The sequence below is a fragment of the Malania oleifera genome, chromosome 9 (genome assembly GCF_029873635.1).
Source record: "Malania oleifera isolate guangnan ecotype guangnan chromosome 9, ASM2987363v1, whole genome shotgun sequence".
In the NCBI taxonomy this organism is placed as follows: Eukaryota; Viridiplantae; Streptophyta; class Magnoliopsida; order Santalales; family Ximeniaceae; genus Malania; species Malania oleifera.
In genome coordinates this window covers 69,966,835-69,981,001 of record NC_080425.1, presented here as the reverse complement: position 1 = coordinate 69,981,001, position 14,167 = coordinate 69,966,835, and the positions used below count along the sequence as shown (strand labels likewise).

General features: G+C 33.4%; 1 protein-coding gene across 1 annotated transcript; it reads left to right on the top strand.

Moving 5' to 3' along the window:
• Positions 1-4,765: 4,765 nt before the first annotated feature.
• LOC131163494 (protein neprosin-like) lies at positions 4,766-13,354 on the top strand (the record flags this gene model as incomplete). The annotated part of the gene is made up of 9 exons (XM_058120090.1): positions 4,766-4,789; positions 5,901-5,942; positions 7,118-7,219; positions 7,311-7,439; positions 7,913-8,068; positions 8,163-8,216; positions 8,313-8,450; positions 8,581-8,938; positions 13,161-13,354. Coding segments are annotated over 9 exons (1,197 nt in total), but the record flags the coding sequence as incomplete, so codon positions are not given.
• Positions 13,355-14,167: the final 813 nt, after the last annotated feature.

Below are 14,167 nucleotides of genomic sequence, written 5' to 3'. Positions count from 1 at the left end.
CACACCCTTAAAAGGAAAAAAAATCCGAAATATCTAAAGATCAATGCAAATTTTTTTTTTTTTTCAAAAAAACATTATCGATTTTCGAAACGTGTTGAGGGATCTGCGAACCAGTGAATTCAAAACTCTAAGCACGACTTGATAATTTCGCTACAGCCACACGACTCGATCCGCGTCCGAGTCCCGCTGAGTCAGCTCGTTCAGAAACCTCAGCAAACATACGAATCTAACATATCCGAATTCACAATGAAGTAAAGAGGAAATTTGAAAAAAAAATTATGAAGAAGAAACCCTAAAAATAGTCATATCTGATGAAATCTTATCCTTAGAAATATTAACTTCGGAAAACATCTTCACAACTGGTAATCGACGGATCTATCTGATTCAAGAACTCATGAACTTCGTGACGACCTTCGTACCCTCGGACACCGCATGCTTAGCCTATAACGATCCAAAGAATAATGGTATTTAAATAATAAAGAGGGAGATAAATGGAAACAGTAACAGAAGGAGGTAGTCAATGACATCGCACTTTGGGAAAATACCCCATAAATTTATCAGAGCCTCGTTGACGAATATAGGGGATTCGTTGACGAGAGTACAACAGGACCTCGTCGACGAGGGTGAGATTCGTTGACGAGAAAATACCGAGTGAAGAATTTGGGCTACTCTGAATTTCGTTGACGAAGGGTAAGATTCGTTGACGAAATTACTTAAGGACTCGTCGACGAGGTGATGTGTCTCGTCGACAAATCCAATCCTATAAATAGTGAAAACTCGGATTTTTATCACATTTCAGAGCAAAATACTTCCCCCTTTCTCTCTCCTACGACCTCTCCCTCTTCTCTCTTCGATTCTAGTCCCGTCAGTCACCGGATCGACGATCTGAGGCCACCACGACGCTCCTGGCAAAGTTCTCTGTAAGTCTGCCAAAGTAAATCGTTGGTGAAACGTAGTTGGAATTCATCCCAAATTCAGGGTAAAGTCTTTTATTCAGTTTTTGGTCTGTTGACAGTTATAGAAAATGATGTAAGCCAAGAAATATTGATAATTTGTTCTGAGATTTATGATTTTCGGGGTGTTGAGTGGAGAACCCTACAGGTGTTGGACCCGTTATAGTAAGGGGTTTTTAGCAGGAAACAGGTAAGGGAAATATGTTATGCTAGGTAGTTCAAAAATGATTCCAGTATGAAATATATATTTTTACTAGGTTATTTTCACAGCAAGACTTTATACAGTTTATTAATTATGAATATTATGTATAAAATTACTATGTGGCTTGAGAATATGAGTATAGTAAAGAAACATGTTTTACAGTATTTTTAGGTTATGATTTACAGAATATACAGCTAGTGGTTATGTTTTATAATAATTACAGTACCATGATTATACAGTTTATAGTACCATGATTATATAGTTTTCAGTACCATGACTTACAGATTACAGTTCAATTCAGAGATACAAATGATACAGTTACAGTTTATTTCATTGTCATGGTTTATACAGTTACTATAGAATCATGGTAAACAGGTAGTTGTCTATAGAAATCTATTATATAGTATCAGATCCTATTGGACCATACAGTTACAGAGCATGGTACCGTAACTATATACAATTTATAGAGTGCAACCACCTATTCAGATAATACATGGTAGTAGGTCGATCGTATAGTGCCCTAGACATGAACAGACTCCCCATCAAATATGGGTTGAGGAGGGCAGATCAGACCGAGGGAGTATAGTGGTTTACCCTGGTCGGCCAGCCAGGGTAGATCCCGCCTACGGTCCACACAACCTTGTCATGAGGGATTAAATCATAACACACAGTTATTCATAGGGAAGATTTCAGTTATTATTATGTATATACAGATTTCCAGAGACAGAGAATATATTTATGTACATTAGAAGTATTTTAAATAGTAATCTAAAGTACTGATATGTTAAGCAACATGGGAATGGTGATGATTTCTATAACTTGTACTGCTTTTATAGATCCAGTTATACATGATTTTATAGAAACAGATTTTCATAATTTTATAACTCATTTTCCACACACTAGTAATAGCATATTTCGTTTTACTGAGCGTTGGCTCATCCCAGTGTTGAATAATTTTTCAGGTGATCCAAGTAGGCGAACAGACCAGGCTCGCAGATAGAGGGGCTTCAGTATTGTCTTGATAGTGAAGTGAGTATTGTGGGAGTATTTTGGTATAACCTTAGCCAGTTGAGGGTGTTTTGGGAAAACATAAATATATGTATATTTTGAGGATACATTTTAGCACTCTGGTATTGTATATAATTATATATGGATATGTTTATTTGATTTTCACTTCTTATTCCTTAGGTTAACGATTAGGTTTACCCCAGTATGGTATCAGAGCATGTTAAATGTCATATATAAAAAAAAAACATGGAAATTAAGCAGGTCCTTAAATAGCCAACTCGCCAGGTAGAACAAGCCTGACAGCCGTCTGGATCTCGCGAGACGTGATGGTGGGCTTCTTGTTGTAGCGAGTGAGCCGTGAGGCCTCCTGAGCGAACTTCTCGAAGATTTCATTGATGAAGCTGTTCATGATACCCATGGCCACCGGGGATGGCTGGAGAAGCTGTGGGCGGCGGGCGGTGACGGGCAACGCGACGAGGCGGCGATGGGAGGCAACAGGGCGACGCGGTGACGGGTGGAGGCGTTGTGGGCTGCAGCTCGAGACTCAGTGGCGGGAGGACGACGCTACGTGCAGAGAGGAGGAGGGAGTAGCAGGAGGGAGAAGGAGGGAGGAGCAGGAGGGAAGAGGAAGGAGGAGCAGGTCAAGAGGAAGAGGGAGGAGATGGCAGGAGCACGGCCCGGGTAGGAGAAAGGAGGGAATTTAGGAAAAGTCTAGGAAAATATGTCGGGATAAGGAATTTAAGGTTTTGAACATTAGTGACGATTTCAAAACCGTCACTAATACTCTCAAATGAATTTATTTATTTATTTTTAAATAAAAGAAGTATTAGTGACGGTTCTCAAATCCGTCACTATTAAGAGGCTAATAGTGACGAATCTTCAAATTCATCACTAATACTTTGAAATAATTTTTTTTTAAAAATAAAAGAATATTAGTGACGGTTCCCAAATTCGTCATTAATAAGGGGCTAATAGTGACGAATTTTCAAATTCGTCACTAATACTCTAAAATAATTTTCTTTTAATTTTTTTAAAATAAAAGAAGTATTAGTGACGGTTCTTAAATCCGTCACTAATAAGGGGCTAATAGTGACGAATCTTCAAATTCGTCACTAATATTCCAAAATAAATTTTTTATTTTTATTTTAAATAAAAGAAGCATTAGTGACGGTTCCCAAATTCGTACTAATAAGTGGCTAATAGTGACGAATCTTAAAATTCGTCACTAATATTCTGAAATAATATTTTTTATTTTTTTAAATAAAAAATATATTAGTGTCGGTTCCCAAATCTGTCACTAATAAGAGGCTAATAGTGACGAATCTTTAAATTCATCACTAATACTCTGAAATAATTTTTTTTTTAAAATAAAAGAAGTATTAGTGATGGTTCCCAAATCCACCACTAATAAGGGGCTAATAGTGATGAATCTTAAAATTCGTCACTAATAGTCTGAAATAAATTTTTTTTTAAAAAAGAAGTATTAGTAACGGTTTTCAAATCTGTCACTGATAAGAAACTAATAGTGATGAATGTTCAAATTCGTCACTAATACTCAAAAATAAAATTTTTTATTTTTATTTTAAATAAAAAAGTATTAGTAACGGTTCCCAAATCCATCACTAATAAGAGGCTAATAGTGACGAATCTTAAAATCCGTCACTAATACTCTAAAATATATATATATTTTAAATAAAAGAAGTATTAGTAACGGTTTTCAAATCCGTCACTAATAAGAGGCCAATAGTGATGAATCTTCAAATTCGTCACTAATACTCTGAAATAAAATTTTTTATTTTTATTTTAAATAAAAAAGTATTAATAACGGTTCCCAAATCTGTCACTAATAAGGGGCTAATAGTGACGAATCTTAAAATTCGTCACTAATATTCTGAAATAATTTTTTTTTTATTTTTTTAAATAAAAAATGTATTAGTGACGGTTCCCAAATTCGTCACTAATAAGAGGCTAATAGTAATGAATCTTTAAATTCGTCACTAATACTCTAAAATAAATTTTTTTTTTATTTTTTTTAAATAAAAGAAGTATTAGTGACGGTTCCCAAATCCGTCACTAATAAGGGGTTAATAGTGACGAATCTTAAAATTTGTCACTAATACTTTGAAATAATTTTTTTTAAATAAAAGAAGTATTAATGACAGTTCCCAAATCCGTTACTAATAAGGGGCTAATAGTGACGAATCTTCAAATTCGTCACTAATACTCTGAAATAATTTTTTTTTTTATTTTTTTAAATAAAAAAGTATTAGTGACGGTTCCCAAATCCGTCATTAATAAGAGACTAATAGTGACGAATCTTTAAATTCGTCACTAATACTCTAAAATAATTTTTTATTTATTTTAAAATAGTAGTAGTGACGGTTATTTAATCGTTACTAATAAGCTTCTTTTAGTGACGGATTTAATTCGTCGCTAATACTGTAGAAATTGTCTCTAGTATTTTTCCGAGATAATTTCTGTACAAAAAATGTTTTCCCACGATATTTTTCAAATTTTAGTGATAAAACTATTGGTGACGGTTTCAAATTCGTCACTAATAGTGTCGTATTAGTGACGGTTGTTAAAACCGTCACTAATACCCTCTTTTAGTGACGAAATTGAATCCGTTACTAATAGTTTCGTCACTAAAAACCAAGTTTTTTGTAGTGTACCCAGGAAAGCAAACGTGGTAGCTAATGCGTTGAGCACGAAGTCTGCGAGACCAGTGTTAGCAGCTATAGGGATCCCGTATCCGATTATGATGGATTTGGAGAGACTCCGCATAGAGTTGGTAGAGATTGATCCTCCAGTATGTATCGCCAGTTTAGTGGTACAGCCTACGAGAAGTTGATTTTAAAATTATGGGGACTCACCTAATAATGGAGATTAATTTTGTAACTAATCATAAAAATTAGTTAAATTCAAAAGGACTTTATCTAACAATCCATTTTTTTTTAGGGGACTCACGGTCTTAAATTTGAAAAAAGGGTTTTGTTCAGGACGCAAAGTTAGGTCTTTATTATACTGGGTTTTCTTGGGACGATCTGATTAAAATTGAGGTGTCAACATTAGTAATTTTTCATTCATTTTCAACTCTATTAATTTGTTAGTCAAATACATTGTTTCTTGCATTCCTTCCATACTTGGCTTTCTTGGTCATTGTTTTTGCATTCCTACGGTAATTGGCTCTTGGATCAACTATGGTTTTTGCATAAGTGGATTGTATTTAATGGTCACTTCCTCATTGATTCTATTCATTGCACTTAACATGGAGAGAATATGCCAAGTGCATTAGTGGCATGGGCCATAATGTCATTAGTAAAAGTCTCAAAGAGAAAGTAATAAATGACGAGAATATGACTCTACGTTTCCATACTCTATATAAACCATTTCGTTATATTGTTCTTTCTCATTCTTTAATCATTTGAGGCGTTGTTTCTGTGCTGTAATGGATCTTTCACTTGCACATAAATAACAATTTTTTTAGTGTTTTGGTTTTTATGAGAATTTAGAAAACTTTCATTTTGTTTTGCATATTCATTTTTTTTTTTCACATATTGTTGCACCAATTGATATATTTGATATAATTTCTTTGTATATTATAGGTAACATCAATGGATTTAAAAGCTTCCTCTCCAGTCTTTCTAGTCTTACTTCTGTGGCTTTTCCTTCTGAAAAATAATGAGGTTCAAGGTGATAGGCGTTTATCTAGAGAAGAACATTTAGAATTGAACAAGCGACTAAAGCGTGTAAACAAGCCAGCAGTGAAGACAATACGAGTGAAACATCTTATCTCTTATACTTTAAATTTCTTGCACATGTTTTACACATTTTATAGTGAAAATTTAACACGGACTCTAAGGGTTTCGGCACATTGTCAAACTATGTAAATTCACATTCTTCTTCTCCCTTTGATTTTTTGTTGTTGCCTGCATAGTCTTATGGCATAATTTCACAACAATAATTTTTTTTGTATTGTTAGTGCAAGAGTGATTATGCAAAACCAAGAGGCTCTTGGCTTTATGTAATTAATCATATAGATATATAGATATGAAATATTAAGAGCTTGGATAAAATGTTATCACATGGCATTTTCAAGTTATTATTGTTTAAAACCTTACAGAATTAAATGTTAAAAGATGTTCTATATAGTTGTCAAATGTCTATTTGATTTTCTTTAATCAATTGAAATTCCAGAAAAATTTGGACCGCAGAAAGTAAAGTAGTTCATCTCTCGTTTCGCAATACTTCCACCTGTATTCTTAGGAATTTGATTCTTCTTTTAACGATTTAAACATCTAAATTCTAAATTTTAAAATGTAGGAAACCAAGTTAAGGTAAAGATGCATGTACAGAAATTTCAGAACTCTTCCTACTGCCTTCTATTTATTTTTTTTTTAATCTAGAAATTATTTGGGAAGAAAAATGCATACTTCCACTCACGTATGTACACACCCTATTACAGGACAACACTTGTAATTTTGTGCCACTAAAATTTCTTCTTGAAAATAATATTTCCATGATTACTTTTTTACTTGTAAATTTGTACCACTAAAATTTCTTCTTGAAAATAACATTTCCTTGATTATATTTTTAAAAAAAAATATTACAAAAATAAGTTTTATTTATTTTCCTATATTTAAAAGTCATTTTAGACCCCTTCTATATGCATGGTAATCATTTCCTTTGTTAGACGAGCTTTTGACTTTAATTTAACCTATAAGATGCATTAAGATGAAAGACGAAAGGTAAACTTCTAACTTAACGATAAGATATTAGAGTCAAACTTTAAGGTCACAAAATCAAACCTTTTTTTTTTTTTGTTAAAGCATGTCCTCTTTACATCTATTATGCCCTTTTCAAGACTAATGACAAAAAAGTTTTGTGCTTTGAGTTTTGTACATAAGATAGATTGTAATTGATTTGTAAAAAAGTATTTTTTTATCATTGACAGACGGAATATGGTGATATTTATGATTGTATTGATTTCTATAAACAACCAGCATTTGATCACCCCTTATTGAAGAACCACAATTACCATCCTCAGGTTCGTATTGCTTAATATTTTTCTTGTCGAAATCTCCAGCTCATATCTTTGTTGCAAATTCAATTAAAGTTTTTGATGCTTTTCATTATGTTTTGTGTAGATGATGCCTGATTTTGCTCCTGGGAGTAGGAAACATAGATATGTATCAACTCGTAATGAACAACCTTATCTAGCCATCAAAGGAGAAGGATGTGCCGTTGGGACAGTTCCTATTAGGAGAGTTACTAAGGTTGATCTCATTAGAGAGAGACTCATGTTAGAAAGCTTTCCTTCACAAAATCGAAGCCTCACTCAATACATACCCGGAACTCATGTAAGTCCTATATGTTACATGAATTTATTTCTTGTAATAGAAATCATTTTCCACTTGAAGACTTGTAACATAACAAGCGTCTCATTAATTCTTTGCCTAGAATATTTCTAGTTGTTGAGGGTGGGGGTGGGGGGGATTTGTGTTAAAATTATCGTAATTTCTTCCCCAACTATATGAGAACCAAAAAAGTATATACTATATTTACCTCACCTCATTCAAACTATCCGTTCATGTTTAGAATTTTTGGGTGCCTCTTTGGGTGTCTTAAATTACATAAATGCATAATATCAATAAGAAAAAAAGAGCAAGGTGATGAATTTCAAATGATTAAAAGTTTGTATTTGTGATATGCTTATTCGACTAATAGAAGAAGACATTGTATTCAACAGTATGCTGTCGTTCGGACGAAAAGAATACCAAATAAAAGTTACAATGGGGCAGGATTTATTGTCACTGTTTTCAATCCAGACGTTGATGTAAACCAATATAGCTCAGGTCAAATAAAGATTCAAAATGGTCGTGACATTATATCAGCGGGTTGGACAGTAAGTTTGTTTGTGGCTTTTGAAATTCTTATACCCACTCAAGTTAATTAGTCGCTTATTTAGTGTTTTATACAAATGTTTATTTGCTTTCTAGGTGAATCCATCAGCATTTGGTGACTCTAGAACTCGGGCATTTTTCTATTTCCAGGTAAGCATCCTTGCTGCTAGCTTTATGTGCACAATACACTTTTGGTTGATGAGTTAAATGACTTGCTAAATTTTCAACTATTTCACTTATCAACAGGCTAGTGGTAGATCAGGTTGTTTCAATACGCGGTGCAGTGGCTTTGTTATTACTAATAACACTATACATCTTGATAGAGTCCTGCAACCTTCCATAATTAATAAAGAATATTATTCAACGGAGCTCAAGATACACAGGGTAAGTCCATCTATATACATGTATGTATGTATATAAAAGAGTTGACTGATCCCGTCTTCTCCACTCTCCTAACTTATATGTGTCTGTGTGTAAAAGATCTAACTCTTGTATGTTCATAAATGTCGTATAGAATGCTGCCGGAGACTGGTGGCTTCTAGTTGGGGCAGACCATATACCAGTTGGGTTTTATCCAGCAAAACTCTTCACTCAGCTATCAGAGAAAGCTAATTATATTGAATGGGGAGGAGAGGTTCATGGTCCAACAGACTTGCCCAGCCCTCCGATGGGAAGTTCTCGACTGTTGTCCGAAATCGGCAGGTTCGATGCACTCTGTAAGGAAGTCACGGTGTTTAATGAGCTTCGACAAGAAGTGGATCCCGGGGACGACATAGAAACCTATTGTGACACTGCTGCTAGATACTATGGCGTTGCAGACATAGGAAACATGGGGAGTGGGCTTGGACGCTGTGTGTACTTTGGGGGCCAGGGTGGGATGCTTGGAAATTAACATTCCTCAAATAGCTAGCAGTGATGGAGCAGATGCAGCCACCTGAGTTGTCCTCATTTCAAAGGAAAGAATTAATAAAATTCTAGTTTCTCCATGTATTCTACCATAGAGATATTATGTTTCTGTCTAGTGCATGCACATATATATATATATATATACACACAAACATAGTGGAGATTCCGTGCTATGCACCGATATTGAATAATTTAAAATTTGTGATCATTCAATACATTACTTAATTTTAAGACTTTGATAGTAAAAAGAAAAAGAAAAATTTAAATGGACATAATATAAAGTGAGTAAAAATTACAAAATTTAATTTCAATAATAGTTTTGTGAAACTCAACCCCAAAATTTATCTATTGTCTAAGGATTTAGCAATACACAGATGACTTATGTTATTATTATTTTTTCAATATATATATATATATATATATATTCAAAAATATCCAATAAAATAGAAAACCTAAAAATTCTTTCAAATAAAGTTTTAACTCATAATTTAAGAAATTTTAAAAAAATTATGTTTAAAGAAAGTTCATTGTTACCTTTTATTTTTTAAACTTATTGAATTTTCAAATTATTTAGTTTTTAAAATTGACTTGATTTCCCATCAAATTTAGCACTATATAGTCGAATTATACTATTTTTAGAAGAAAACAAAGACACATGTAATAATAAGTAGTCAAATATAATAGAAAAATAAAAATATCAGCAAAAAATATTTAATTTTTTTTATAAAAAATCAAAGAATTCTCTTATTTAAGAAAGATCATAACTACTTTAATTTTTCAAATTAACTCAAACCTTGAAATCATTCAATTTTTAAAATTGACTTAATTGTCCATCAAAATTTTAGCACCATACATGTGGAATTATATTATTATTATTATTATTATTATTATTATTATTATTAGTCAAAATAATCATAGACAAAAAGTCAGAAAAATAAAATTTAATTAGAAATTTCAAAAATCTATAGTAGTACATAGAAATCATTCAATATAATCGCACTACATGGTTTGAATTATAGCACTATCATTACTACATAGTTTGAATTATAGCACTATCATTTAAAAAACAACACACACACACATACAAAAGTAAATAAAAATATTCAATGGAGTAACTTAAAATCTAGCCAATACAATTTAAATTCAAAATTTGAAAATTCAAAATATTCTGGTTTGTATAAATTTAGCTTTTGAATTTAACTTGTTTTTTCTTTGGTGAAATGTCAGTATATTATTTAACGTTTAATAATAGTTTTTGAATTTAACTTGATTCATATGGACTAACTTTCACAATTGACTTGATTCTTGATCGAATTTTATTTGTCCTACATAGTTAGAATTATATTATTATTTTTTTAAAAATGCATGTAAATATTAACCAAGATAATTCAAAAAATTAAAAAAATTCTTCCAATAAAAATTTAATTTAAAATTTATGTTTAGCTAAGAAATTTAATTTTGGATTTCTTCATTATTCCTTCATGTTATTACTATCATTCTTTTTTTTTTTTTTCTGAATATTAGATGTTTTTTTTCTTTTTCTATATATTATCATACTAAATTCAAAGATTGTATGTATTTTTTAAATATTTCAAGGCATATAAAATTGTTGAGAATTCTACTTGTGAGTTTGTCCCATATTGAAAAATTTGAGTGAATGATGGGTGCATATATGCATGGTTGGGCCAAAGACCGAATATGCTTAAGTTTTAAGGTCAAGTTGGTGTTCATTCATGTGAATCAAACCCACCGTGGACTTCTCCGATCCTGGCAAGTGGTATCAGAGCCGACGGTTTGTAACTTTGGGTGAGCGACATCATAAAAGTAGAGACATGAAGCTAATTCTCCTAACGTGCTAATAGTTGGAAGACCAAGTGTATGGCCGAGGCCAATAAGGATTATCTAGACTTGGGATGGAGCCGAATAGGGTTAAAACGAAAGAGGTTGGATTGGTTCGGCTGCACGTGGAATGCAATCCGAAACACATAAGATGTCAGTGGTAAGAGCCTCTTGAGCAACTGTTGGGAAATTGGGCAATTCATACCTGAGGGGGAAATTGTTGAAAATTCTACTTTTGAGTTTGTCTCATATTGAAAAATTTATGTGGATAATGTGTGCTTATATATATGGTTAAATCCAAAACCTAATAATTGAGATGCATCACTTGTAGGTGTCCCATACTTATTGGCACTTGGGTCATTGCTGACATTGAGATGTTGCTAGTCTTGTTAACTTGTTAAATTTGATAAAGCTTCTTGAGGAAAAAACATAACGTAGCCAACTCAATAAATAAGTGAAAATAGTATAACAATAAAGTAAAATACATTGAGAAATTTTAACAAACACATTGCCTGCGAAATTCATTGCCCACGAAAGCAGTCATAATAAATAAATATAATAAAAACTCAACTAACCATACCTGTCGCTGAAGAAGCTTGGGCATTAGGATGACTTTGAGAGAGAGAGAGAGAGAGAGAGAGAGAGAGCTTTCGCATTTCATGCTCATCCATTGACTGCTCTGTCGTTTAAAACATTTCCAACCATCACATCATCTCTCTCTCATGAGTGGTAGCATGGTTGTCCGATTTTTTTTTCGGATTATCTTTTAAAATATATATATATATATATTAAATAATACCTCTTTCTGGAAAATATTTCTCAGAATGACTCTGACGTAATCTCGCTACTTGGAGTAGCAAGATTTGTCACGTGTTGACATTAAACAAATCTCACTACTTGGAGTAGGGAGATTTTGCTGCCACGCGTCTCTGCGAGAACTTAGCCTGGCGTTTAAATCTCGCTACTTGGAGTAGCGAGATTTGCTTAATTTACAATTTGTAATTTAGTTAAAAATGTAATATATAACAGTCATACACTATAAATATATAGTAATTATATTTAATTAAATAGGAAAATCTTTATATATTATATTATTGAGTAGGAAATATTTAAATGTTAACATGTTCCATTTATTGCCGCTATCTCTGCACAAAGAGAGTCGATGATCCATCAATTTATCATACGGTTTTTTTGATCGAAAAGTAAATATATTGATCAAAATGAGTATTTACATGGAACATTGGGCAGATATAGGGGGGAGCTAGAATGGTCGAGGTCCCATTCCTCAAAAAGTTGAAGCACTGCATCCAGGTGGTTGGCACATCTTGACATAATCTGGTTCTTAATTCCAATGAGCTTTTTGTATAGTGGGGATTCATCATTTTTTATCCTGGCCTCCCATAGACTTGAACCTTTCAGGTAGATTTGATTGACACATTTGGACCAGAGAGAGTCTTTTTTAGAGTGGATATTCCAGAGTGTTTTTGTGAGCAAGGAAAGATTCCAGGCTTTCAGATCCAGCACACCTAGACCATCTATCATTTCACAGTCTCTCTCCTTTCATTTAGTAGTAGTTGCAAGTCACCATCCAAGGGATTCTCGTGCAGTTTCTGTTGTGAGCTCGATCACATCATTCCTAGCCTTCTCTGCTCTAGCCGAAATGTGGGAGAAATGGGATGCATTAAGAGCCTTTAGAGGTTTTTTTAGCCCTGAAGTCTCCTCACCAATTTGAATTGCTCAAAGCCTTGGACCTGCGCATCCCAACCTTATTTGATAATGTCTAGAAAATTATGGTTTAGAGTCCACATGTTGAAAATTTTTAAAGATTGTCTTCCCAGACACCCCTCTTCAAACAGGGAAATGAGGCACACTAAGTGATCAAAGAGAATCCCAGGGAAAAGGAATTCAACCTTAGCCCTCAGATCCTCCAGAATTCATCTTTGATTAGCAACCACCCTATCCAGTTTGCTCCAAACCGTACCATTTGTCCAAGTAAGGAAACACCCTAATGATCTTAGATAAGATAGAATAGAGTTAAAGAAGCAATCACCCATATCTCTAGTATCATAATCAGAGACAGGCCAACCATTCTCCTTCTCAGCAACTGAAAGGACACAGTTGAAATCCCCCAGTAGAAGCCAATAGCTTATAATTACTAAATTTATAACTTGCCTAGGATTGAAATCATGTGATCTGTGACATTTATTTTGAATTTTGACCGTCACCTTCAAATCTTAACATTTTCTTCATTACCCCTCTAATGACTACTACAATTATACTTATCGAGTCTTCTGTTCATTTCAAAACTTATTGTTCTTGATGTTGGGAATTAACATGAAATTCCCCAAGTGCCAGCGAGGAAGAAAGTATCAAGGGCTGCAGCACACAAAAAGTCGTTAATTGTTACAGAGATATCTGATGGGGAAGATGAAAACGATGATTTCAGCGATGAAGATTTTAAGGTGGAGGTGGAAGTGGGAAAGAATGGGGGTAGAAGAAAACAAGCAGTAACAAATGCCAAATCGGCAGTGGCAGCAACATGAAAGAAGAGAGGACAAAATAATAAGCAGTAGCCTCAACTAGTAGGGTAGAAGCTACTAACGGACATTTTGAAGCCTGCAGAGAATCCAGGGATTTCACTAGAGAAGAAGAGTATTTTAGTGTTCGGCAGGGTAAGTGGTAATGAAGAGAAGGCAGCGAGTAGTTGAGAGAAGCTGAATTCTGATTTTGCTTCTCCTTCAGACGACAATCCCCCCTTGGATTGTCTTTACATTTCCGACTGTTAAAACCCTTTCACCAAATGAATCGTACAAAATTTAGAGATTTGTAAATTATTTCCTTCTTCTATGTTATTAACATGTTCTAGCATATATAGTTGGAACAACATTGTCCTGGATTTAATGTTTTTTAACTTTGATTTCTTCATCATATATGCCTCCATTTTCGATAGGAGTTGATAGAACTTCCTCCTTTACAGATCGCAGGTTATTATTTCCATTTGGCTCATGTTTAACTTTCTACATTTTGGATTGTCATTACATTTATGATTTTATGATTGGTTCTATTGTGCCTTTACTTGGCAATTGGTTTGTGCATTCAACGATTTCAAAGTATTCCAATGTTTGCCCTCGTTTGGTTCAAATTCCATTATCGAGAATAAAGATTTTTCATTGAAGCTATTCATTCATATCTAGATTCGCAACTTGGTAATAATTACCAAGAATTATGAAGTGACAAAAAATATTAAATTATATTTAAAAAAATAAGACATACCCTCCTTTCCATATCAATCTTATTATCAAGAAAAGATTAATGCTCCATGCCAAAGAATCTATTAGCAATATTTTTGTGATCAA